Raw genomic sequence first — 26,454 nt, forward strand, 5'->3', positions numbered from 1 at the left:
AGGCTGGCCCCGGGGGCAGCTGCAAGGGGAAGGATATGATGGGCTTTTCCAGACTTATGGGAAATGCTGGGAGGAGGGAAGAAGCACCCACCCCACCTCAAGCAGGGTTCAAGAACAGTGCAGCACAGGAGGACTGGCTTTAAGAGTTTATTTAAAATAAGTTTTGTTACAAAACAGGATATTTTTTAATATTAAAATACATAGAAACATCTAATCTTACAAAATGCTAAATTTATTTTTCCCTTTTTTGTTTTTAAATAGAATATGCCATGGAAGTGTGAGAGGAGAGGGCTGTGGTGGAAAGAGCCATCAGTGCATCCAGCAGGGGTTTGCAGCAGGAGGAAATGTACCCACAGGTGGGTGTTGAGAGGTCCAAGGGCAGTGCCATTCCCTCCCATGCCCCTGCCAACCACCATCCCCAGACATAAGCCAAGAGGCTTTTGGGCTGGCGGTTTGGGGTCTTTTGTTTTCCACTAGTTCTCCATTCCAAGACCATGTAAACAGGTATAAATATTTCAAACACTTTCATCTTGACCACACTGTGATCTCTCTTGACAAGACAACTGGTAAATTACTTTACAATAGCTTCATTCGAGACTGCTCCATCCCCCCTGGTGCCAGCGTGGGGCCCTGGCAGCACCAGCACCACGAGGAAGAGCAGCTCGGCTCATGCACAGCACCGGGGGCCTTCATGCAACAACAGGGCTTGAGAAACTGACAGGGAAAGGAGCTGTTGGGATTTTTTTGTGGCTTAAAGTGGAGGAAGCACTGCTCTGAAAGACATTGGGCAGCTGCCCAGACACAGTCCTGCAGGAGCTGTGGCCAGGCTGGCCCTATGGCAGCAGCAGAGGCAGGGCCAGGGGCTGGTCTGGGTCTGTGCACCCCTTCCAGCCAGATCTCATTGTAAAAGTAAAGCTGGAGAGATGGAGGGAGCACCTAGCAGCTCCCTGCTCTGACTAAAAACATCTGTCCAGCAAAAATAAACTCACAGAACTGAGCATCTGAGAGGGCAGATCTCTGCCCAGCACCACTGTCCCCTACCCTGAGAGGGGGAGGCTGGCTGCTGGGAGACCCTGACCCCATGCTGCTCATGGTGAGAGGTGCCATCACCCTCTGGTCATGGGTCCTGGTGGCCAAGGAAATGGCACCAAAGCCTTCATGTCTTCCAGCAGCAGTCTGTGTCACTGTGAGGGGCTGAGTCCTGCAGCAGGTTTGCTGCTGTGGCTGGCACTCATCACAGGGGGACTGGCCTCAGCTTCCCTAAGGGGAGACATGCATAGGTTACAGCAGCCAGGGGCACAGCCACCAGTGCCCCAGCCCTGTCAGGGGGCATTGTAGCAGGAGGTGGCACCACAAGCATTCCCAGGAGCATCCCTGCACAGTCCAGCAGCCCTGCCCTGCCAGGGAAGCAGGGTAAAGCAGAGCCCTCCACCAGCACCAGCCACAGGCACTCACCTGTCAGCCCTCTGCCCCTAAGTCAGGCTGAAATCAAAGGGGAAAGAGGTTCAGCCTGGTGGCATTGCCCTCCCCTTGTCCCCCAAGCCATCAGCAGTGCCTTTGAACCAGGGCACTCTTGGGGAAGTGCTAACCACGGCTAATTAGTCATTAGCTAATGAGTTGACTACAGAGCTGCTCACTTCCTGCTGCAGGCTTTGCCATGGGCTGGCAGCTGGAGCCTCCCAGGATGGAGGGACCCTGTCTGGGCTCTCAAGCTGTCCCACCACCCACCTGAGGTCTGGAGCTTCCTACGGATGGAGGCAGAGCGACTGGAGAGCTGCCCCGGGCTGGGGGATGCGTGGCCCCGGCCAGGTGATGCTGTGGAACCCGGTGAGTCACCCTGGGAGGAGAGGGGACAAAGCCTCAGAGTCAGCCCAGGCCAGGCCCCAGAGGGAAGAAATGGGATGGGTTCACAGGCAGATAGAGCGTGCCTGGGTAGTGGTGTTCAAATGTTCTCGGGGGTACCATGGGGCTGCTGCAAAACAGGGCTTGGAACAGCCAAGGTGGCAGTATTGGCTGGACACTGCAGTTTGGGGACAACCTGCATCCCACCAGGTGATTGTCCCCAGTGGAGGCGGCTCTAGGGGAACATCCAATAGCTCTGGGGACCATGTGTGGGGGCAAAACAGGGAGGATCCCTGGGGTGAGGGTGAAGAGGAAGAAAGGGCACCAGCAGTGTCTTGAGTACCTCCAGGTGCTCCTGGCTGGGCCAAGAGCCCAGCTCAGCCTTGCGGGAGACAGGCCCCAGCTCCACAGAGCGAACCCTCTCGGCAAACTTCAGGGAGCACAGCGTCTCACTGGTGTTCTTCTCGGCAGGGGACACCTGTGGTCAGGGAGGAAAAGGCACAAAGTCACCCTGGCAGCTGCCTGTGCACCCCAGGGGCTCCCCCCTAGAAAACCCGCTGCTGCTGGCCAGTGAGATGCTATTATTAACCTGCCCCTCCCAGGCTAGCCCTGTCCATCCATGCCTGGGTCAGTGTCTGAGCCAGCTGGATTCCCTGTCACCAACTGCCCCAGTGCAAGGAGCAGCCGGGAATAGCCATGGCAGGTGCAGGCCTCAAGCAGCCCCCATGGGGACTCAGAGTGAGTGCCAGCAGCTGGGAGTTGAGGATCACAGGGCAGGGGTGGAAAGGCTGCCAGAGCTTGAAGTCCTCCAAGAAAGAGAGGGGATGGGGAGATGACAATATACAAAGAGGTTGTGCCCATAGGGATAGCATCCATATGCAGGCAGGGAGGGCAGGATTGTGGACCTCTGAGTTAATTCCCACTCCTTGGCCTTGTCTAGGGTGCAGAGACAGGGAGAGAGCTGCTGCTGCACCATGATTACAGACTGGAACATGTCCCATGGGCAAGCCCTGTTCCTTGATTCCAGCCCAACTCCTGCCTCCAGCCTCCCTCAGCACTGGGGCAAGAAGCAACTGGAGAGATCACATTGCCTGGCTATGGGGATACAGGCACCGGGTGCCCAGCCCCTACCTGCACCATCATGAGGGTCTTGCTGTCGCCGCTGAGCGAGTCCTGCAGCAGGTAGGTCAGCTTGGAGTTGCGGAAGGGCACGTGGCCCTGCCGGGAGCGCAGGGCGTAGATGACATCGCCCAGCGCCGACAGGGACTTGTTGATGTGCTGCGCCTCGCGGAGCCGGCTGCCCTCCGCGCCCGACCGCCCGACCCGCTCCGAGCCCGCCAGGTCCACCAGGTTCAGCTTCCCTGAGGACACACAGCCAAACCCCAGGGCTGGCATCAGCGCCCAGCCCTGCACAGCCCCGGGATGCCACAGCCCAGGTGCCTCAGTGAGGGTTTGCTGTGTGACACCCACCTGTGGTGCGGAGCCCCGTGCTGCGGTCGAGGCCGCGGACGGTGACGATGAGGAGCGCGTGGGAGCGAGAGCTGTGCTCATTCAGGTTGGTGCACTCTGTCACCCGCTTGATGTGGCCAAACTCAAAGACCTGGGGGAGCCCAGGGAGTTGAGGGGGTGAGGCCAACCTGCCCCAGTCCCACCACAAATCTCCTGTGATCCAGGGATGGCCAGGGATGTAGCCTGAGCATCAGCCCCCCATGGGGTGCCTGGACCATCAGGGTAATGACGGCTGTCAGGTCTCAGCCTGAGTGATGCACCAAAGGCAGGGGGTGACAGGGAGGGCACTGCAGTGACAGCCGCATCCCACTAATCCCTCAGGAACATTCTGGGCCCCACGCTTTTATTTTTAACCCCCTGTGGCTCATCCCATGGGACAGTGACCGTCACATCACACCCAGGGACCTATTTTGGTCTCTGTTGCTCCCCATGGCCTCAGAAATGCTCCCAAATCCAGGAGTCACACCCTCCCCCCCAAAGACCCCTCCCCAGTTCACTGCACCCCTGCTGCCACCCTCCTGTGCCCGCCACCCCCATCTCCCCATACCTTGTTGATGTCCTCCACGCTCTGCACCCTGAACTCGGTGAGACCAGGCACGTAGAGCTGCCCACTGCCATCAGGGCACAGCTTGATCTCCAGCTTCTCCTGCGGCTCCTTCCCCAGCAAGTCCCTGGGCAAAATGGAACCCATTATCATTCCCATCCCAGGGGGGTGCTGGCATCCATTCCATGACTCAGGGCTGTGTGCCAACACTGCCAGAGCAGCCATCTCTTCCCAGGAAAGCTGCACATCCTATTTATAGACCTTAACTCTCTTGGCTCCCATGTGCCTCCTCTCACCCAACTCAGACCATGCTCCCATTCCTGTTCCTGGTTATTCTCATGGATGTGTTCCCAGACTCCTCCCCTGCTGTGGCTGGACTAGGAAGGAAAATATTTCTCATGTTTCAGCTCCCAGTTACAAACTCCTAAATATAGTGTCTGTGGGCAGGGGAGGGGAGGAGAAGGGGATGCCCCCACCACTGCATCAGGGCCAGAGAGTGGGAGTGGTGGCACAGCTGGGAGTCTGTGTAAGTGATGAAGCTCATGGGAAGGGCAGTGTGCACCAAGTAAATTAAAAATAAATCCTTGCAGGGACAAATGCAGCATCCAGGGTCCAGTGACAAGCTTTGAGGCCTAGGCAGGGGTGGAGGGACATGGGAGAGAGCAGGATGGGGTGATGTCCAAAAAAAGCTTCTTCCCCTTCCTGTACCTGAGTGCCTCGTTGTAGATCTCAGCAGCACTGACAGTGATGGCATAGTCCCAGTCGGCCGCCTTGCCCCGCACCTCGGAGAAGAGAAGCTGCAGGGCCCGCTGGTTGATCCCTGGGTTTGCTGCCGTCCCCTGAAGGATTGAGGTGACAAATGGGCAAAAATCACCCTTTGGCACTTTATTCTGTATTTTTTCTGAGCAGAAGCAAAGCCCAGGGGGATGTGGTAGAGCAGCAGTGACCATCACTGGTGCACACCAGGTTGGAGCTGGCCACCAGCCTGGGTGATGAGACTGGGCACTGCAGGGTGGGAAGCAGAGGAAGAAGATGGAAATGAAGCCAAGCAAACTCACCTCCATCGTGTAGGTTTTTCCTGCCCCTGTCTGCCCATAGGCAAAGATGCAGACATTGTAGCCATCAATGCAGGAGGTGACCAGGGCTTGAACCTCCTGAAACACCTGGGCGAGATGGGAGAGTGAGGAGAAGATAGCTACCTTCCCCCCTCACACCAGCAGTGTGGACGGCAGCACTCACCTCCTCCTGAGATGCTTGTGGTGGGAAGACCTTATCCAGCTCAAATGACACCTGTTTCCCCTTGTGCAGGAGGTACAGGACAGCGTCATCATCAGCATCAAAGGTCACAGCATTGGCTGCCTCAGGGCCATCCCCATCCTCCTTCGTGATGGGGCGGACTCGCCCAAAAACACGGATGTTTCCTTGGAGGAGAGAAGCAGGGAGTCAGCCATCAAACACCAGGTGGGCTGAAGCATCCTGCAGCCAACCCAACCACCGTATGGTGATGCTCCCATGTCCCTCCTGTCCCAACTCAGGGACACCACACCCCACACACCTTTGAGCCGCACCAGCTCGTTGTGACATTTCTTGCGAAGCTGCAGCTCCCGACGGTACTTGCGCAGCAGCTCCCGGTTGGTGCTGTGCACCTCCTCGATGGCCTGGCTGATCTGGGGACAGCGGAGACCAGTGGCTCAGTGACACCCCAGCACCTCCACCCCGCATGGAGGGGTGCTGGGTGGTGCTCCCAGGGGGGCTCACCTCGGCCCTGGCGCTGCGCAGGGTCTCCTGGAGAAGCACGGGGAAGTCCCGGACCTGACGCTTCAGGTTGTTGTAGTCATGGGTGAGGGTGCGCAGCGCCGGCTGCAGCGTCAGCAGGTTGGTCCGGACACCTGCAGGCACCAGGCAGGGTGAGGGGCAGATGATGACACCCCAACACCAGTCAGGGAACCCTGTGAGCCCCCTGCACCTGCCTCACCTGCCAGATTCTCATGCACTGCCTTCATCTCCACCTGGGCGCGGGAAAATGCCTCTTCAATGGCGTGGTTCTTCTCCTCCTCCATTGCCTGCATCTCCTCCAGCATCTGCCCATGGGCTCGCTCCAGCTCAGCCTCGTACATCATGATCTGGGAGAGGAGCAAGCGGGGGATGACACTGAGTGTGTGCCCAGCTGCTGCCACACCGTGTCACCTGGCAAGCACCAGGCATGCAGAGAATGATTTACACCTATCGCACTCAGACCTGAGCTCGGAGCTGAGCCTCCGTCTTCTGGGACCTCTGCAGCTGCTGCTCCATCTCCTTCAGCACCTGCTTTTGCATCCCGACCTGCTCCTGCAGGTACTGGTTTCGGGACTGGGTCTCGCACAGGGCTTGTTTTGCCTTGGCTGACTCCACCTCCACCGTCTTGATGATGTACTGCAGAGGAAAGCACCCACAGATGGGCTGTACTGAGGAAACAGCACCTGAAGGGCCTGGGATGGAGCTGTTGCTGGCCCAGAAGGAGATAATTTACGGAATCATGGTGCTGTGCTAATGTGCTCAGGGCAGAGAGACAGACAGCACTTGCAGGGCACCTACAGGGCACCATAAGGCACCCAGCCCATCCAGGAAAAATGGAGAGCTCACCTTTATCTGCTGGGGCTGGGACTTGAGGCTGGCGATGGTCTCCTGACTGTCCCGCAGCCGCCGGCTGAGCCGCTCCTCCTCCTCGGCCCTCTCAGCCAGGGAGTCCTTGAGCCGCAGCTCCACCTCAGCCAAGCGGTTCGTCTTCTGCTGCACCTCCAGGTCCAGCTCCACCAGCTTGGCCCGCGTCTCCTCTGCTTCCTGCTGCAGCTGGGACAGCTGCTCCTGCAGCTTGGTGTTCTCCTGGCAAAGGACAGGACAGCCAAGGCCATGCCACCCATAGGGGCCCGTCACCCTGCCACCACCATCGCCACCACCGGCGACCCACCTGCAGGTGGGGGCAGTCCCGGCACGGCGCCTGCTGCTGCCGCTGCAGCTCCCGCAGCTCCCCCTCGCACGCTTTCATCTCCTGCCGCAGGCGCTCGTTCTCGGCCGCCAGCAGGTCCCGGTGCTTCTCTGCATCTGTGCCTCCCTGTGCCGGGAGGGGATGGGACAGGACATGGAATCTCCACAGAGCCCAGCTTGCTGCCCTCATGGATCCCGCAGCCCACTGCATGGAGTAGCCTTCAGTGTGCCCTTCTCAGGGAGTTCCTGCCTGCCCCATTGGGAATCACTCAGCCTGCTGCATTGATGAGCCTCCTGCTGCCCCAGGGGAGTCCCAACCCACAGAGGGGCTTTCACTTCCCACACAGGGTGACAGCCCTAGGGTCACCAGTATGACATTGCATTGGACAGAAAATCACACACTTTTGTTCCTCAGTGTCTCTTGGCCTGCACAGTCCAAACTGTGACCCTGGGGAGGTTTAATCCATCTCCGCCCAACCTGTGTTCCCCCTTCCTCCTCAGTGACCCAGAGCTCCAGTGTCCCTCAGGGCAAGGGTGGCTCAGGCCCATCCCAGTGGCAGCTCACCTGCTCCGAGCGCAGCCGGCTGATCTCCTGCGCCTGCTCCAGGAGCTTTGCCTTCAGAGTTTCCACCTGTCAACACAGACCAGGTTAACCAAAAAGAGGCACCTCAGCAGCTTTCAGAGGAGACTCTGCAGTGCTGCCCCAGCCATCAACATCCAGGCTGGCTCACACTTTCGTTATGCTTTAATTTTCAACCTGGCTCTGAGCACCTGATTCACACGAGCTGATTATAATGAGCATTAATGAAAGCTTTGCTTTGACCTTGTTCAACCATGGGTATAATTTGTCCATGTTGAGCATCAGCAGAAACCATTATTAAAAAAAATAAAAAGGTATCATCTTTGGAGAAGGGAAAAAACAAACCTATCCATAACTGTGTTTGAAGAGCCAGAAGTGCCTTGTCCTGCCCTCACAACCAGCTTTGCTCTACCTTCTCTATTTTTCTTTCTAGGAAAGTTATCTTGGTGCAAAGAGGGAGCAAGAGCTCTTCAAGAAGGCCACCTGTCTGAGTCCCATGGGATGATGCTCTCCATCAACCCCTATCTGGGCATCAGCCTATCTCACGGGACCAGGCTGCCCTCCCTGCAAAACCAGGTGGGTTTCAAAAATCCTCAACCTTTTTTTGTGTGGAGACCAGTGAGACTCTCCCAAAATATGCAGTTATTGGAATAAACAGCAGCAGTGAGTGCTTGGTGAAGCCAGCAGTCTCATGGGCTGTGTTGAAGAGGGGTTTGCCCACCTGCTCTCTCCCTCACTTGATCACCATTCCCCAGATCTCAGCCCAGCTCCCAGTTTCCCCACTCCAGAAAGCCACCAAACCCCACTCTGGGACGCACCTGGATATTGCCCCATCCCAATAACCAGCAAGCAACTGGCCCTCCCTGAACCATAATTTAGGAACTGCTGATTAATAACCAATGCAGGTGTGCTGACATGGGGCTGTAATTAATCTGGTAAATTATTCAGCCGCACCCTTGCAGAGATGGCAGCAGGGTGGGCAGTCCCTCCGTGTGCCCTGTGCTGGGCACAGCTGGAAGCTGGAGCATGGCTGGAGCTCCCAGCTACAGCTGGGGAAAGGAGGCTGCTCCCAGCCAGGATCGGAATCCCCCCCTTCCACAGCAAGTCTCCCTGGCTCTGGCTGGGGGCCAAGTGAGTGCCGAGCGTTTGAGTGGGAAAACCCCATTTCCATATCCACTGAGGGAAATTATTAAGTTATTTTTATAAGTATTTTTAAGGGAGGAGAGATACTGAGAAGAAAAGAGTCGCGGCTTGTTCCGGGAAAGCCGCCAGCCCAATCAGTCGGCGCACACGCCGGAGCCTGCCCACCATTCCCTGTGCTGTGGCGCCCAAAAACGTCAATGTTCCTCCATCCCCTACCTGCTCGGGCATCTCCAGCTGTATCCTGCTCTCTGGACGTGACAGGGAGTCTTTGGCAGCTGGATCTGGCTCGAGCCGTGGCCCGGCCATCCCAAAGCTTTGGGAGTTTGGGCCAGCTCTTCACTCCGGCTGGTGTTGGCTGCGCTTGCTGCCGAACTGGCCAGCGTGGGGCCAGATCCCGCTGTGCTCACGCTTGTGTCATGCAGAGCATGCCAACCAAATGCAGGACAATTACCTCCTCCTTTCTGACACCCGTGGAACAAGCAGAACCTGACTGTAACAGCTTCCACAACAGCCACATGCAAATCTCTTTACGAGCAGCCAAAATTTCCATGTCCCTGGAACAACCCAAGCACTCGTGCTGAGGATGTGCCTGCATCAGTGCAGGAGGTAGTTTTGAGGGGGAGTGTCACAGTGACCAAAACCTGTCCCTTCATCAGACAACTCTGTGCCTTCACATTCACTTTCCACCTGCTGGAAGTCACTAAAATTAAACTGCTAGGTCGGTCTAACAAGCTGACCCTGCAGCAGCTGTCCTGTGCTGAGTGGATGGATGACTGGTGCAGAGCTGCATCCTGATGCCCAAAGCCCTCGTGGCTATGTCATGTCCACAGAGCCACACACCCTTGTCAGCTCTATTGCGGTGTCATTGGGTGTAGTGTTTGGTTTCGTATTTAAAAACAAAAAGAGGGAAAGTTGGAGTGCCCTCACAATAGATTAGCCAAGGCCTTATATGTCCTCAATTTTTTAAATTGTGATGAGACAGGACAAACAGCACGTGAAAGGCAATATTCCTTTGACACAAAGGCTCATCCAAAATCTCCTGTGATGATAAAGGACTTACAGACTGGAGAATGGAAAGGACCACTGGACTTGTTGATACGGGGTAGAGGTTATGCTTGTGTCTCTACAGGCCACCAAGTTAAGTGGATTCCCTCAAGGCCACACCACCCTGATTCTATGTGTATATAGTTACAATGTTATATGCCTATGTTACAGTTTTTGAAAAGTTGCTATAGTTGGAACTGTTATTACTGTTATTAATGTCTTAGAAATAGTTTGGGGTTTTCCTAGTAGGTTTTTGTTGCTTAATTAAAACAGCGGGGAGATGCAGGATTTGGTTTATAATTGTAAAAGTGTTCAAGGTTTACTCTGACCAGAAGGCCCTATGGGAAAGGCACAGCTGCAGGCCGGATGGTTGGAAGTCAGTTGAGGGGTGAGAGGCAGTTAGGAGTGAGGAGAGGGTCAGTTGGAAGGGAGGCTGGAGGGACAGGTGGACAGTGTATGAGCAGAAAAGTGACTGGATGGTAGAACGCCCGGACAGCAGCACTGCAGCTGGGCCAGCCAATGGGTGCCTTCCTTCTCTTAAGTTCTGTTGGGTCTTGGTTTGATGTCAGTTGTGTCAGGTAGAGATAAAAGGTATATAAAGGGTGTGATTTCTACAATAAACTGATCTCCTTTGGATGCACAAGGGGGTGTGTATTGCTTTGCTCCGCATTGCTATGACTGGGGACTGCAAGCATCCCAAAGGAGGCACAGCCAAAGCCAGTGCTCAGGAGCACCCAGCGAAGAAGATGCTCAGTGATGGAGATCCTACACTCCTTCCAAGGGCAGTCAACCACTAACTGCATGCCACAGTGCTCCAGCCAAGCCACAGCCTGTGGCTGAAGACCCTGATGGACCCCTTGCATCACCCTGTCCCCCCATACCTGGCCTTGCAGTTGGAGAGAGAGGGAGAGCTCATTGTTCTCCTGGGCAGTGAGCTTCTCCTGCAGCTCCAGCAGCTCCTCCTGCAGCCGCAGCTTCTCCTTCTGCAGATGTGCCATGGAGGCCATCACCTCCTGGATCACGGGGAAGGGCCGGGCCGTGGGCAGGCTGGCACGTTTCCCACTGCAGAGCCTCCCTCCTGCAGCGTGAGCAAAGATGGAGCTGGTCAGGACACAGCCACCTCACTGGGGAGCAGAATGCCAGCCATGAGGAGTCCCCAGGGGCTGAGCTGGAGATGGGAATGCAGGAAATTGGACTTGCACAAGTCCCAGAGAGTGCAGTGACGTGTCAGAGGCACATCCTGGGTGCCAGGGTGCTCACCAGAGCAGGCCTGGCTAGCAGTGGGGTCCAGCTGGGTGGGAGCCAAAGGGATCTGCCAACGCCAGCAGAGCATCCCAGGGCGCAACACAGAGCACCTGCCCACACCACTGCACCATGACCCAGCCCCATCACAAGCTGAAATGTTGCTGCCTCGGTCAGATAACAACCGCCTTCAGCACGACGCTGATTCACCCCGGCATCCTTTCTTCTGAATGAGCAGGTGCCGGTGGAAAAGCAGTGTGTGATCATGTCATTAAAGTCTGCGTCATTACACACAAACATAATGGAAGCAAAATTAAAATTATACAGGTACCCTGAATGGCCATATTGCCTAATCCTTGTGTGTTTGGCTTTCTAACCTTCCTAGTATTATTTTAAACATCACTTTCTGCATGTTAATAGAGCCACCAGTGCTGACAGAAGCCAACCTGGCCGTACATCAGAGCCTACCAAATGACCTGGTAGTTCCCAAGAAGCAATGAGCTGGCGTGACTCATTCCCAATGTGGGGATGAGGCACTGCAGTGGCAGAACTGACGGTCAGGATCCCGGCTGCCCGGCGCCCTTCCCTGCCTGCCGTGGATTTCATCTACTGCCACCAGAAACCTGAGGTTTCACAGGCAGGAGCTGGTGCTGGGAATCACCACCCTGCCTGTGGGAAGATGCTGCCTGCTTCATGGGAAAAAGAGAGACTTTTTTGTCTGTGAGTCAGATTTTTCTACCCCTAAATGGAGTTAAGGAGGCAGTGTAATGCACAAAAAGATGAAATGCTGGGACCAAACCACAACTCTGCTGCTGACTGCACACCATGAGACTTATCCAGCAGCGGCTGCAGAAGTGATGACTAGGTTGTGTCTTCCTGCCATGGCCTGGATACCACAAAAGTGCTGGCTTTTCTTTCTTTCCATGCTGAAAGCTCAGCCCAGCTCAGGCAGGGGACCGTGGTCTTCTCTCTAAAATCAACACCCAAAAGCCCAAACAAAAACCTAAAAAACCCACCCCGAAATCTCCAAAATGGACAGGAATGCCAGCTTTCACCCCTTGGGCAGCGATAAGATGAAATTACAGGAAGGACCAGGCTCCTGTGGACACACTACACATCTGCACACATCATTCACACTAATCCTGGGCTGGCACCCAAGGCAGAGCCAGGTTGAGAGCCACAACACTCAGCTGCAAGTCAAACTGCCAGGCAGGAAAATCCCCCATGGATCATGACTTCCTCCACACTCCAGCACCTTCTTCCTGTGACAATATCCATGGGAGAGCAGACGCCAACCAGCCCTGTGTTACATCTCCCCCTGGGCAGGTGTATTGGTGGTCATGCATGGTCTGAGTGTGGCAGGCAGGGCATAAATGCAGAAATTTGCAAAATTCAAAAGGCCATTTGGAAAGATATCAGTTCATCAGCTCTGGCCTGTTACCACTGTCAATCAGTCTCCCTTTCTCCTGCACCCCTGCCCCTTCCTGGCCATAACCCCACCTGAAGAGCTGCTCTGGGATGCAGCTGGGGATCAGGCCAGGAGCAGCTCCCAAGATGTGCCCTGACAAGCTCACACAATTCAATCCTGATGGAGAAAGACAAGAAACCATGGGATTTCCCTACCCTGGCACAGCCACGCACCCTGCAAGCGTTTCCACACAGTTACATTTTCCTTAAGAAGGAGGAAACAACAGTTCATCGGAGCTCACCTGCTCTGTTCATCCAGCTCAATAATTCATCAGTCCCTGTCACCAGCCAGCAGCTGGCTGGTGTTGGATTTCTACTGTGACCCGTTCCTACAGTGAGCACAGCCACACATCTATGTGCACCCCAAAAGAGGAGAGGTTTCCCCGACACCCACTGGAGATCCCAAGCCCTCATTCCATCCCACCCCATCCCTCCTCCTGAGCGCCCGGCACTGCACCCCTGCTCTCCCCTTACCTGGTTTCTCCAGGTTCATGGTGGAGGCTGCCTGCACTGCTGCGGCAGCCTCTGGCTCACGGGGGGATGCAGGCGGCTCCTCTGGGGCCGGGGCCGGGGCTCGGGGCCGCGGCTCCTCCCGCCGCTTGCACGTCGTGTCCCGCAGCGCCTGCGGCCAGCAGCAGAAACAGGTCAGGGAGCTGAGACAGCGACCGCCCACACCACGCTGGACACGGTGCCAGCAGCTGGTACTTCACGGGACTGGCCAGGAGGAGTGAGCAGGGCGGGAAGTGCAGAAGACAGAAGAGTGGAGCCTGGGGAAACCCTTCCTCCAAGGGAGGTCTGTGCTGGGAAGCTGCCACAATGAACTTATGTTTTTAGTTCTCCACATAAAATACTTTGCTCAGCTTGGCCACAGAGTTATTCTGAATATCTCCTATTTTTCCCTCTATGGCCTCAAGAATAAAGACTCTGACTTGCAGGCATGGCACGTGACCTGTGGATGCAGCCCAGCTCCAAAAGAAAATCAGAAGAAATGTGAAAGGAGCTTTCATAAGGCTGCTATAAAAGGGGATGATCAGCCAAGCTCACCCTCACAATAATGCCTTTTCTTTCTTAAATCTTATCTCAGAGCTTGTGGCATCACCCCACAGGCCAATGATGCCAGGGAAACCTCACTGCAGCAGAGGGACAAATACTTGGTACATGCCAGCAATTTGGGAGTAATTTGGAAGGAGGCGGCAGCATCCTCCTGGAGAAGCCGCGTGTCTGCGGTGCCTCTACATCTGAGACTCCAGAAGGGTTTTGCCAAAGGGAATTCATTGAGGCTGGTGTGTGATAAGAAGATGCTTTCCTTCTTTTCAAAGAAGGCGAATTTGAATGTTTTGCCTGAAGCCTGGAATGAACTAGTGGCAGCTACACCAGTACATGGTGTCCTGACATTGGCCCTGGCCGTGGCATCCTTCCACCTCCTTCTCCTCCATCCCACTGACAAACACCACCTCACAGCACTGCATTTTCTTATCACACTTTTGCCTTGAGCTCTCCTCCCAACAGGACCCATAAGTGACAGAAAATACTATTCTGTTATGAATACTGTTCCCCATTTTTGATGGCTTTTGACTCCCCAGAGATGCTTTTCTCTCCCCACCCAGGCAGCAGCTCTGCTTGAGGCACACGCTGCTGGGGTCCAGACACAAACTGGTTCTGGTGAGGGAGGGAACCAGTTGGTTCCCACCTGGATAGCCCAGATGGGTGCAGGGCATCCTCCCCATCACCCTAAAACTGCCCTCCCCATACATGCCATGGCTGGCTCAACATTCCTCACCTGGAGAGCCCGGCAGAGCCCACGGGGGTTTGCAGCGTCCGGCCAGTTCACGCTGAGGATTTTTTGGTGAAGCAGTGCTGGTAGCAGAGGAACACGGGGAGAGGCGCCTGCTCCGCTCCCAGTGCTGAGCCTGTCCTGCCCACGGCCTGGGATGGAGCAAAGAGCATCACTGGATCCACCTGGCAGCCCAGCACAGACACAGCCTTTGGCCAGCTCAGCAAACCCCTGCTGCCGCCACCACACTAGTGTGGCAGCGACAGTGCATGACTTTTATTAAAAATGTTAATTATGTTAATTAGAAAAACTAGCCCTCCGGGGGGTGGAGACTGGTTGCCAATGACTAGTAATGAGAATTCAGGGTGTAGCTTCTGTCTGGCCTCTGCAGGACCAGATCTGTCCCCCCACCAAGGATATCCCAGCTCTACCCCTTGCCAAGCTGCTCCACTTCCTGTGATCCTATCTCAGAAAAGCTGCCAAAGCCAGCTTGCATCACCAAAACCAGACAGACGGACCCTGACAGCGTCACCTCCCTCCACTGCCCCCAAATATTTCCTTCATTTGTCAAGCAGCCAAACCCAAAAGCAGCCAGGGCAGCACTTCCCTGTCCTGCTGAGCCACACAGAAGGAAACAACAACTCAAAAAGCCTTCTCCCATGGCTGTGTCCTCCTCTTCTACAGGAAAAGCAGCTGGCGAGAGCTACATCCCACTGCTCGGGGACCCTGTGCCCCCTCCCCACCTGTCTGCCACAAGCACTGCCACCATTGCAGGTGGCCAAATCTCTTCTCCAGCTGGCAGGGAAAAAAAATCAATCACTCACAAGCCAAACCTCAATAATGCAGTTTTTCCCCAAACCATCCAGAGGAAGTTGGGCCAGGAGTGGAAGCAACGTCTGGAGGGAGATGTGCCCTTATGAAGTGAGTCCATCACTCAGGACTTCCTTCCATCCTCTAATTATCCATAACATTTTGCGCGCGCCATGAAAATTGAGTGTTTCCCAAGTACTGATGAATACCCGGGTAACAGGCAATGACTTCCCCATCCCAGGCAATAACTTCTCCAGCACAGGCAGGAGCAGCCGTTGGGCAGAAAAAGTGCTGAGAAAACCTGGTTCTGGAGGCTTTGATGCCAACCAGCATTTGGCTGGACTGGCCTGAGTGCCAGAGAAGAAGCTGTGCCCAGAGAAGTGGCTGCCAGCACAAAGGGATGGCAAATGCTGAAGCCAAGAGCAAAACCAGTCCAAATAGGGGGGTTCAGCCTCCCCCTTTGACAAAACCCATTCAGCACCATTGGTGAGAGAGGTGGGAAGGGCTGTTTCCCAACAAGCGGCGGCAGGTTGGGGCAGGCAGCTGCCCGCCCGCCGGCAAAGCAGCTCAGCTTCCACAGAGGAAAACTCCCACTAAACTCACCCATGGGGTCCGTGAGCCAGGGAGGGTTAAGGAGCTCTTCCAAGGAACCAAGGCTGGGAAGAGGCTGGGAATTCGCCCTGCCACGCAGATCACTCTGTTTTCTATCTTACATGTTAAATTTTAACATTTCTCCCTAAGTTTCCCACTTGGAAGGGCCAGGAGGGAGCTGGAGGCAGCCCTCTCTTCTCACCAGCTGGCTGCCCAGAGCTTTGTGCCTCCTTCTGAGTCCCCGTTTCTCAAATCTTGACCTTCATCCGGAAAGAAATGTGAAAAATGCAGGCTGGCCTGTTCCCAGCCTCTCCTTTCCCAGTGCGCAGGGCGTGAGCGCGGCAGGCTGAGCCCCAAGGGGCAAGGACGAGGCACCGCGCTGTACTCACCGGCCGGGGCAAGGTCCTTGGTGTTCCAGGCGGCTCCGGCGGAGGGCCCGGACCCCAGATCCCAGGCGGTGCGGGATGTGATCATGGCACGGGGGTCCCGGGTACAGCAGCAGCTCTGCGGAGAAGCGCAAGGACGGACATCTCAGCCGGCCCCAGCGTCCAGCTGTAAATCCCCAGTGGGACGTTCTGGAGCAAAACACGACGGTAACACCGGCTCCGACTCCCGAAACCCGCAGGAAGTTGCATCAATCCCGTTTTTTGCTCTCGAAAAGGCGACAGCCCCGGGCTCCCTCCGTGCTCCCAGCGGATGTGACATAAACGGTGTCTGTAATTAATTTACTCATTCCTGAAGCCTCTCCAGGCCCCTCCTAACCTCGGGCTGGGGCTGACTTTAGGGAGTTAGGAACTCCGGGACCAGGGGCAGCCCTGCACCCGGGCGGCACCGCACCCACCGCATCTCAGCGCGCACACACAATGCACCGCACTGCACCGCCCGCTGCTCTCCGCTGCTCTCCGCTCCCTCCCGCACACCGCTCCGCTCCCGCACACCGCTCCGCCCGCCCCGCTCCTCTGCTCTCCGCTCCCGCACACGGCTCCGCTCCGCTCGGCCCCGCCCGCCCCGCTCCTCTCCCGCCGCACCTCACCGGGGGCCGCTTCGGCGGGGAACAGGGCACGGAGCCGCCCAGCCCACCGCGGGCTCCCTTGTTCTCCCGACCGGCGGCTCCCGAGCCCGCAGCTCCGGGGCGGTCCCGGTGCCGGTGCCGGCGAGCAGGAGGCGCAGCCCCGCTCCGCACACCCCGGTACCGCTCCCGGGGCACCGCCCGCCGCGGGCTAACGGGGGGCCGCGCTCCCGCCGCGCCCCGGGCGCTCCGTGCCAGCGCTCCCAGCCCGCAGACAAAGGGAGCCCCGGTGCAGCCCGGCTCCCCTGTGCCGGCGGGGCCGGTGCCGCCCCGCGGGGCCACTCACCGGGCGCGGGGCGGCGGCCGCGGCAGCAGCGGAACACCCGGCACCGGCCCCGGCCCGTCCCCGCCTTCTCGGGCACTTCGGTAACGGAAGCGCCGAGCCCCGCCCCGCACTCGTTGCCAGGGAAACTCGTGAAACCCCCGACGGGCGGCGGAGGCGGGGCTCCCCTTCCCGCACCGGGCAGCGGCGGCGGCTTGGGGGGCGCGGGGCTCCGGAGGGGCGGCCCGGCCCGGCTGCGGAGAGCTCCCGGTGCATCCCCGGGGCGCCTCTGGCCAGAGCCCTGGAAGCACAGGGGAGCCCCGGTGTTCCCCGTGCCCTTCCCAGGGCGGCCCGCCCCCGCCGTGCTGCCCTGACCCTCCCTTGGCGGCTCCCGGTGTGTCCCGGGTACTCCCGGTGTGTCTCTGCCATTCCCACCCCAAGCCCGCTGCTCTTCAGGGAGTCCCAGTGTAACTGCATCCCATCTGTGCACCCCTCCTGGCATCACTCCTCACAGGGACCCTGGGGGACCATGGGGACAGTGGCACCAATGACGTACACACCAAGGACCTGCCTACCCAAACTATGCCCTCCTCACAGTGCCACATCCCCTCCGCTCCCAAACATCCACTGGCAGCAATGCCAGTTGGCACCCCAGGCTCATCGGGCCCAGGGATACAAATATCACATGAAAAACAACCTTTTTCTAACCCAGAGGCATGGAGAAAACAGCCTGACAGGCCAAGACCTCTACAAAGGCCTTGGTGTCAGAAAGGCAACAGAAAATCCTGCTTTGAATATAATATATACGCATTTTTAGGGTGTGATTTGTATCTGCCTCCCTGTATTGCACACACAGCCCTCACAGTAATGGCTGGTTTGGGTGACACAAGTCACTCATGACTTGTTCAGGGTAATGAACTGGCAGTACCGGATATTTCCCATTACAAAGCTGAACTTGGCATCCGTGGTGGTGGCAGCGGGTGCCCTGTGCTGATGGCTCACATCCGCAGCCTGATGGCAGCCTGACCTGTGTCCCACACTGCTGTGGGCCTGCAGGAGTGGCTGTCCCTTGGGAAAGCTGGGTTTGATGCCAGCCCCGTGCTGCACTCCCCTCACACCACGTGTCCTCCACCTCCAATCTCACCACACTCAGTCCCAGCCTTTTGCTCACTCCTGGCCAGGTTTGGAGCAGGGTTCAGCCTTGTCCTTTCATCCTGGCCTGTCCCTCTTGGACATCCTCAGAGACCCCCCATGAGACATGGCTCCACTCCCTGTCATGAGCCAGCCACATGGGTGGGGGTGACAGGGAGTCACTGGTGGGGTGCAGACAAGCTGTTCTAGCCCCTCACCCCAGAGAAAGGGGGCTGTGAAGGGTCACCTCCATGTCCCCATGCCCCTGGCACAGAAACTTGCCCCTGAGAAGCCAATGCCATCCTGGCCTGGAGCTGCCTCCAGCTCTGCACTGCACTTGTCATTCCTCTGTAGCCAGTGAAAACCTCCCAGCCTCCCCTTCCCTTCATTGGAGGTTTATGGGCATTCCCAGCATGGATCCTGGCATGGATGGGTATAGGTGTGTGTGCCTATAGACACACACCCATATGTACACACATTTACCCACAGAGGCCCTAAAGAGTGTCTAATTTGCATGAGTACCCCATTATCTGTGCAGCTCCTGAGGCTGCTTTCAGGATAATATTGACACACAGAAAGTTACTTTCCCCTTTCCGATAGCAACTGTAAAGCCGTATCATCGCTGACTTCATTTATGAGCTGTAAAGAGTAAAATAAATGTTTATGTAAATTACTTTAACTGGTAAGTAATTTCCTGGCTTTTGAATGCTTCAGGTTTATAATGGTTTTGCAATTATGCAAAGCACATAAGTTGTATCAATTACATCAAGTAAGTCTACATTAAGCAAGCAGATGCGTGAATTCCCCAGTTTAGAAGAATAACTCAATGAATAAGCATGGAGCAAAATCTGAGATGCAGGAAGGGTTCTGTGCCAACAGCCCTATTCAAATAGTCACCTGTGGGCATTACAAAACTCACCCCCCTCCGCCCCAAGCTTCTGGGCTGTTTTTGGCAAGGACAGCGTGGCTCTCTGGCAGCCCCAGCACAGCAGGAACAGGCTCTCCAGGGATCCAGAAGTGGGGTTACTCTGGATACAGGCTGCTGGCCAGGTACCAGCTCCCCTTCCCTGCACTGCAATGCTGTTTGGCTCAAGGGAGCACTGTGGATCCCAGGGGATGCCCACTTGCTGCTGGACAGCCTGGGGGGCTGCAGGCAGGGGGCACAGACGGGAGCCTGTGCAGGCTGCAGGTGTCCTGCTGGTGCCCCCCTCCCGGCAGGGATTCACCTACACTGCCTGGGATAATCTCAGCCCGGTCCCCCAGCGATGCTCCCATCCTCCTTTTCTTGGCTGTCACGTCTCCGTGACCTGAGCGAGCACCGGCTGACGACATCGCTGGAGGTATTTTTAGAAATGCGGCTTTGCAGGCAGGCAGAGGAGCGGCAGCGAGGAGCGGGGCTGGCCGCCAGGGCACCTCCCGCCGGCGCCCAGCAGGTATGGGAAGGCTCGATACATCGATGACCATCAGTGCTAAAACATCTGCCCTGCGTGGACAGCACGGATATTTCCCATTACAAAGCTGAACTTGCCCGCCACGGGGCACACTGCCCGGGGACACTGACCCTGGCTCGGGTTTAGCTCTGCTTTTAGCCCAGCCTGTGCTGTAGCTGAAAAGCATCGCTGCTGTGGTGCGGTGAAGTCAGGCAGGTTAATTTGCCTTTCACTTGGATGCAGGGAAGCTCCAGCGATCGAAACACATCACCCAGTGGGGCCCTTTGTATGGGGTGTTTGTTCTGCCCTGAGCAAATATTTAACCTACATCTCTAAAACAGCTAAAAAATCCCCCAAATGCTCGAAAAAATGTAACTCCTCCTACTCTCCCTTCGAGCAACCTGATAACCCGGTCTAGGAATGCAGGCGGGAGCACACCTGATACCTGAAACCTATTGTATGTTGGGATGCTCCCTGTAGAAAGTTCCCACCAGAAGCATCAGACAGCGTGAGAACATGTCCCCAGAGCACAATTAATTATAAACCAGCTCATTATTCTAATTTTGCTCCACCTTGAGGAGGTGAGGGGATTTCTCAGCTTTGCTGAGACGTGGTTTGCCAAGCTGACATGAAATGCTTCGCAAAGCAGGAACAAGCCCCCTGCATTCCTACATTCCTACACTGCCATTTCACACAATGACAGGAGTCTTAATTAAGTCTTAGCATGCTCCTGAGAAGTTTAATATCCATTTTAAAGTTCCCTAGTTGCATTAATTCAACCCCCAGGCTCTGATCCTTGCGATAGGGTTGTGTGGAACTGGGTGGAGAGCAGGAGCTGGGCAGGGGTGTTTCAAGGATCGCTGCCAAAATCCAGCACACTGGGATGCTGCTTTGGCTGGCGGTGGTGTCTCTGCAGCTCAGCACTTTGGCCAAGCCCCTCGAGCCAGTCAGGCTGGGTTTGGGCAGCCCAGGGCAGCCCAGAGCCTGTCCACAGCCAAGGATCTGGCCACTCCAGCTGGGAGCTGCTGCATGCCTGGCTCAGCTCTGCCTGTGTCCCCCATGCAAATCTCCTCTAGATCAAGCAAACGGCAAAAGCAACACCTTTTTCAACCTGCTGCATTCAGGCAGACAAAACCTCTGCTGTGCTGGCAGCCAGGGCAGTGCCATGTGAGATGTAGCAGCCGTGGGGTGGGTGACTCTTCCACCCTTCCAAATTTCTTATCTCGGACTTCAGTGCACACCATCTAACCAAACCTCAGCCTCCTTCTCCCTTTTACCTACCTTTTATCTTTGTCATATTTTTCAGCTGGCTTCAGGTACAGCTTGTGTTTGGCTTTAATGCCTGTGCCTTGCCCAAGCAAAACCGCGCTGGGCTCATCTTGTGCCTCTCTGACTGCTGGGGAGTGGGGAGCTGCTCTGTGGGAGGACTGCAGCTCACCTCCTAAGTCATTAATGTTTCATGGCATTAATCAACACAGGCTCCTGCTTATAAAGCACTTCTTAGAAACAAGGCTAAGAATAAGCACGAGGTGTCCTTGCTGAGGCTAAACCCTCTCTGCTGACTGGGGGATGCCCATCCTGGCTGGAGCAGACCCAGAGAGGGGGCAGCTTGACACCAAGTAAATTCCATCCAGGCCATTTCATCCAGCAAATAAAAATTCCAGCTTTACTGGAGAGATGCCTGACTGCCAGGAGGAGATCTTGGTCCTCCTGATCTGGAAGAAGCCCACCAGCACTCCTCCAGCCAGTGCTTACAGGGAATCCTTGGGACCCTCTGCTTGGGGACTTGGGTGCTTTCTGCAATTCTTTTTAACCAAAGAAATGTCTGAAGCTAGAAGCTGCAGGTGGGCAATTGGGATGTTTTAAGGATTTTACTACTTCTGGTGCTCATTTTCTCCTTGAAGCCAAGCCCCCACAATGCCACTAAACCTGTTACCCTGGCTGGGTGACACTGGTGACACGGTGTGCAAAGGCAGGTTTCCCTTTGCACAGGCAGAAAGGAGGGGAGCCATCTCTTTAAGAAATAGATTCAGTTCTCAGCAAACCCATTTATTTTTAGTGCCCTCCAAATTGTGCTTGTCTTTGGAGAAGAGATGAAGCAAAAGCAGTAATTCTGAATAATTTAGGGAATAGAGTTTTGGAGCTGTAGTAAATGGCTGTGCTATGCTGGGGCAGGGGCTGAAGGAATGCAGGGCTCACTAATAACATCCAGCTGATTTAGGCATGGGAAGAGGTAAATCAGTGAGAGCCTCTGCAGGGAAGAGGGAAATATCCCTGTGGTCATAAAGGGATGCACCCATGCGAAGGAAACTATTGTGCTGAGCGATGGGCTCAGCTGCATCCTGGCTGCATCGCGAGAGCTGCGCCCAACAAAGGGATGAATATGCAAATGAGGTGGGATATTCACCCATGGAATTAAACAGCTTTCCCGCTAACCGGCTTTGGCTGCTCGATATCCAGCTACCTGCGAGATCCCGCTGAGAGTCCATCCTGGCACGGGTACAGCACTCCGGCCCTCCGGCCCTTGGCTCACACCGTGTCACCTCTCTGTGCCCTGGGAATGCTCAGCAGGGACGGTCCTGCCGCTCCAGCCTCAGGGCCGGGGTGTGCTGGATGCTGGACAATGCAGCTCTGCATCTTTGGCACCAGGGGGACGGAAACATTATCCTGCCGTGGATCACTGACACCCGCCGTGGATAATGGATATCCCAGTGCTCACACCGCACTGCTCACAGCGGGACATCAGCACAGATCCTTCAGCACAGCCTGGGCCCGGCCCCGCCCGGGTGTCCATTTGCATCCAGTCCCCATTTCCCTGGCACTGCGGGGATGCTCCTACTGCCTCCATTCACTGCTGGGTGATCTCTTCCCCATTTTTATCTACACTGAGCTGGAGCATTCCAGCCCACCCCATGCTATCACAGCTTCCCACTCACCAAGGAAAAACACTAAGGTCTTTCTAGTTTAACTTACTGGAGCATATCTCATGGTGATTTAATTATTATGGACCTAACTTGGACCAGATCCTCTTTTTTACTTAATTCAAAGGTGCAAATGAGATGGTGAAGAAAACTGCACTCAGTTAAGGGTGAGTCACCAAAGGGATTAATGAATCTACCTGCCAAAATTTTACAGGAAAAACTGTGTTTTCCTGTTAACACAAAAATAGATGCGCAACTACTGCAGAAACTCAAACAAAAGCAAAATTTCTCGTTCTTGTGTTGGTGCTTCAAAAATTCTTTCTCAGCAGACTACAGAATTAAAAACTGCAGACGCAGTGCCAGGATCTGTCCTCAAAGCAGGCTTTACACCCAGTAAGGGTCTTCTGCTTCTGGCTGAGCCAGGGGAAATTGGGGAAGACAAGCAAAGGAAACATTGAATTCCAGCCTCCTGCTAAGGCTTAGGGAAAAAGGAGCAGCACAGCGCTGTGCAAGACTATTTTAGTACAGGAAAGTTTTACATCTACGCCCAATGAATATTAAACAGCCACACGCTCCAGCTCTGCTGCCTGCGCCCGGCGCCGCGTGAGCAGATTTAATTTCTCTTTATGGAGAGGAGCAGACCCACACCCAGATTTTCATGCCTTAGAGGTGAACGGGATGTGAAGGGTGAACCTGAGTCTTCTCTGCCAGGAGATCCCTTCAGCAATCGCTCACAACTGGAAAAACAAGGAGACATTAAGGGAAAGCTGGCAGCGCGGGCAGGGTTTATGCAGACTGACATGGAATAACTGCCAGCTTGCTGGGAGCCTCATGTAAACCTTCCTGGGCTTTCACATCCATTTGCAGATCCAAGAGAGGTGTCAGGTGAAACAATAAGGATGAGATGGAGAAGGAAATGGTACACAAGGTGGGAGCAAGATGTGGCCAAGGTACTCAGTATCTCAGCTGAGGTGGGACCAGGGCTCTCTGGGGCTCAGACATCTCTATTCAGCTTTCCTCACCTTCAGCCCACCAGACAAAATGTGCAGCTGAATTAACCCCCTAGGAAGCAATAGCAAAATAAACACAGAGCCTGTGTGCAAACATCCAGGGATGTTTCATGAAAACAGCTCCAATCCAAAGGCATTGTGCTGGTTTTCATCCTCAGCCTTTGATTTTGACACAGACTGTGCCCTGCTTTCCCCCAGCCCCCACCACTGCTCTCACCTGCGGAGCCATCCAGGCCAACCCTGGCCGTGGGCACTTTTTCTGGAAGCATCCTCCTCCACAGGTGAGTCTCCTCATGGTGCCCATGGGTCTGCAGAAAAAGCCCTCGAGGCTGTGGTGCTCACACTCCTTGCCGTGGGCAGGGATGCTCTCCACAGGCTGCATCCTGCTCCTCCCGCTGCTCCCCCAGCTCCAGCCCTGCACCGACAGTCCTGCCAGCACCCACAGAGTGTGCATGGCTCAACACAGCCGGGAAGGGGTGCTGAGATCTGGATATTGTCCGTGGGAACCCCTCCTCAAGCCCCTCTCAGACACCAGGAGCGAGCCAGGCTGGCTGATGCTGGCAGCAGCTCTCTGGGGTGGGATCCTTCACCGTGCTCTTCCACACGTGGTGCCCCAGGGCTGGCACACCAGCATTGAAAATCGTTGTCTTTTCATCAGGGGCTTTGTGGATTCTGTCCCAGCCTCAGGGGTCCCTGAGTGGAGCTTCCCTGCAGTTCACCCCTTCCCTTATTATGGACCAATAAATGCTATGATAAAGATGGTCCCTAACAGTGCCTGGTCCCAGAAGGGTCCCAGTGCTGCTGCAGAGACAGGGTGGTGAGGCTCCCCAGGAATGCTCCACTCACACCAGCCTCCCCAGCAATCCAAGGCAGAGGATGGCTTCCTGCACCCAGTGTTGCCTTTACCACTGAATTCCTCAGCCCACCTCTTGTGGTTCTATCCCACCCGTGGCCAGAGATGGAGAGAGCACCGTCCCCTCTGCTCCCATCTGCCAGTGCATTAAGAAAATGAGAGCTGATTAAAGTCCATCCCCTCCTGAGCACCATTGGTCCCCAGCAAATTGCTGACACCACCGATTTAGGGGCAGTGGCAGACAGGTGGACTTCCCTCTGTCCGCAGACATCCAGTTTTACATGGGTTTGCTTGGGTCTGAGCATTTCCTGTGGTCACAAGAAGTGCTTGAACTGCAGAAAATGAATGTGTTAATTTGATTTTCTTTTTCCTATTGCCTGTTGAAAGGTTGCTTGAGGCAGTGCCTCTCCTTGCAGCCCTGCTCCTCCATTGCACACTGTGCAAGGATGCCAAGATGGGACGGGAAGGAGCTTCTGTGTGCCCACAGCACCCCATTAACCCACAGCAACTGGAAGGCCCCTGTAGCACCAAAAAGTCTCCTGTTTCTTAAGGCAGGCCAGCTGGAAAGCCCCATTTCCCTCCCATTAATTTCCACCTGCCAGCACTTTCTAGAAGGCAGTTAAGAACATTGAAACTCGGGAGATTTGCAAAATAAACAGCGATCAAACGCAAAGCCCTGGGTTCCTGCTCCGAGGGTGTCTGCCAAGACACACAGATCGTATCAGGCTAATTTACAAAAGGAAAACCGCCCTAATTAGTGCTCAGGAAAGCACTTTAATGAGAAGAGCATTAGTGCAAAAATCAAGAGTGCCAAGAGGTCAAGCTGCTCCTAATGCCAGAAAAACAGGAAATGGGGCATAGCTGGTCTCTGCCCACCCAAGCCGCAGCACTATTTTTTTTTTTTTTTTTAAATAATATCTCAGGCGACTAGTGAGGAATTTAGAAAGCCCAGAGCGTAATGCCCAGTGGCAGGGCAGAGCCTCCGTCGGCAAGAAGCTCTGATCATCGCGATGCCGGGTGAGATAGGGCTCCCTGCAGCCCCTCCCCTCCTTTTGGGGCAGGGTGCAGGTTTTCCGGGCTCTGCCCTGCGCAGGGAAGAGCAGAACCCTCTCCATGCCAGAGCCGCAGTAACCATGGCAGCCGAGGGGTTCGCACGGGATATCGGCATTGCTGCAGCACAAAAGAGCCTCTTATCTACAATGAGTAACTGGTCTGGCTGCTCTTCATTCCTCCGGTTATTGCCGAGGCAGAGCGTCATGGGGCAGCTCATGTGACCTCACCATGGGGCAAATTGGGACCGTCCACGTGATTCTCAGGCCGGGACAGGTGCAGGTCACCCGCGGGGAGGCTGCAGGATGCCCTGGATGCTCAGCCAGCCCCGCAGCAGCAGCCCCGCCGTGGGAGGCAGAGCCACCCTCCCCTCCGCTGCTGGCAGATAAAGCTGGGGAGGGAGCAGTGATCGTCCCGCTGAGCTCAGGTCTGCAAGAGGAGCGTCTGTAAAACCGTGTGCAGCAATTTGGGCCACGCTGGTTGTCCCCAGGATGTCATAGCCCAGAGCTGGCAGGGGTGTTCCTGGCATCCCCACTTGATTTATCTCACTTCTCCAGTTGTTTACATTTCTTCTCAAATTTCTTCCAGTTTATCCAAGAAAAAAATTTTGAGACTTCAACTGTTTGACTTCCAGCTCTTCTCATGCATCTCAAGCTTCTAAAAGCAGAGAATACTGCATGAAAGAGCACAGGTTTCTAAGCTTCAGTTCTGCAGATGATCAAACCCATCTCACTGACACTGTACCGATCTCCCTTAGACATTCACCCTGGAGCATGAACCACAGTGGGCAAGTTTCATCCCAAAGCCAGAACAGGTAAAGAGGAAAGAATGAGAAAGGAAAAGGTCATTGAGCCTGAGCTCAGCCTAAGCTGCTGCTAACAAGTGCTGTCATGGGCATCCATAGGTTTGTGAACCTCTCTGTGGTCCCTTCCCAAAAGGTGGTCTGGCGTTTTTCAGGGTGTTAGCTCCACTGGGATCATTACTGCACTTAAAAGGAGCTGTATGCTCAAAGCAGAGAAGACCAGACTTATATTAGCTCCATTTCAGGGAAAGGTAAAAGGGATTCAGACAGATTTATATGCAAGTGTAACTCAAAGCAGAGCTACAAAAAGGAAAAAAAAAAACATAGACAGAAAAAGTGGGTTACAGACTGTTCCCAGAACTAGGAGTGTGTCCTGCTGTTTAAGGTCTGCAGGTTTCAAGGTTGAACTGCTTAAA

The 26,454-nt window shown here is 55.2% G+C and overlaps 1 protein-coding gene across 4 annotated transcripts; it reads right to left on the minus strand.

Moving 5' to 3' along the window:
* Nucleotides 1–141: 141 nt before the first annotated feature.
* KIFC3 (kinesin family member C3) lies at nt 142–24,321 on the minus strand. Of its 4 annotated transcripts, XM_083870160.1 has the most exons (21): nt 23,551–24,321; nt 15,900–16,014; nt 14,116–14,261; nt 12,810–12,957; nt 10,508–10,704; nt 7,425–7,490; nt 6,843–6,986; nt 6,518–6,757; nt 6,134–6,307; nt 5,871–6,018; nt 5,654–5,784; nt 5,451–5,562; nt 5,135–5,316; nt 4,954–5,058; nt 4,604–4,734; nt 3,899–4,022; nt 3,313–3,442; nt 2,974–3,203; nt 2,186–2,320; nt 1,729–1,837; nt 142–1,260 (listed from the first exon to the last, which is right to left on the minus strand). In XM_083870160.1, exons 1-21 carry the CDS (start codon nt 23,785–23,787, stop codon nt 1,235–1,237), a joined length of 3,030 nt encoding a protein of 1,009 aa, XP_083726286.1. In that variant the 5' UTR covers nt 23,788–24,321; the 3' UTR covers nt 142–1,234. The 4 variants fall into 4 exon arrangements, with proteins under 4 accessions (XP_083726286.1, XP_083726283.1, XP_083726284.1 ...); XM_083870157.1 differs by lacking the exon at nt 23,551–24,321 and having other exon boundaries at nt 15,900–16,401; XM_083870158.1 differs by lacking the exons at nt 15,900–16,014; nt 23,551–24,321 and adding an exon at nt 15,523–15,774.
* Between the last annotated feature and the right edge of the window lie 2,133 nt (nt 24,322–26,454).

Source organism: Zosterops lateralis (assembly GCF_965231275.1).
Source record: "Zosterops lateralis genome assembly, chromosome: 12".
NCBI classification, from domain to species: domain Eukaryota; kingdom Metazoa; phylum Chordata; class Aves; order Passeriformes; family Zosteropidae; genus Zosterops; species Zosterops lateralis.

What these genes read in the sequence shown, in the direction of transcription:
- KIFC3 (XM_083870160.1), bottom strand. Translation starts at nt 23,787, where the DNA reads ATGCACACTCTGTGGGTGCTGGCAGGACTGTCGGTGCAGGGCTGGAGC. An exon ending in GGGACTGCCCCCACCTGCAG is followed by an intron (nt 6,758 to 6,842) that starts GTGGGTCGCCGG and finishes GTCCTTTGCCAG; the next exon opens with GAGAACACCAAGCTGCAGGA. An exon ending in CCAGCCAGGAGCACCTGGAG is followed by an intron (nt 1,838 to 2,185) that starts GTACTCAAGACA and finishes CTCTCCTCCCAG; the next exon opens with GGTGACTCACCGGGTTCCAC.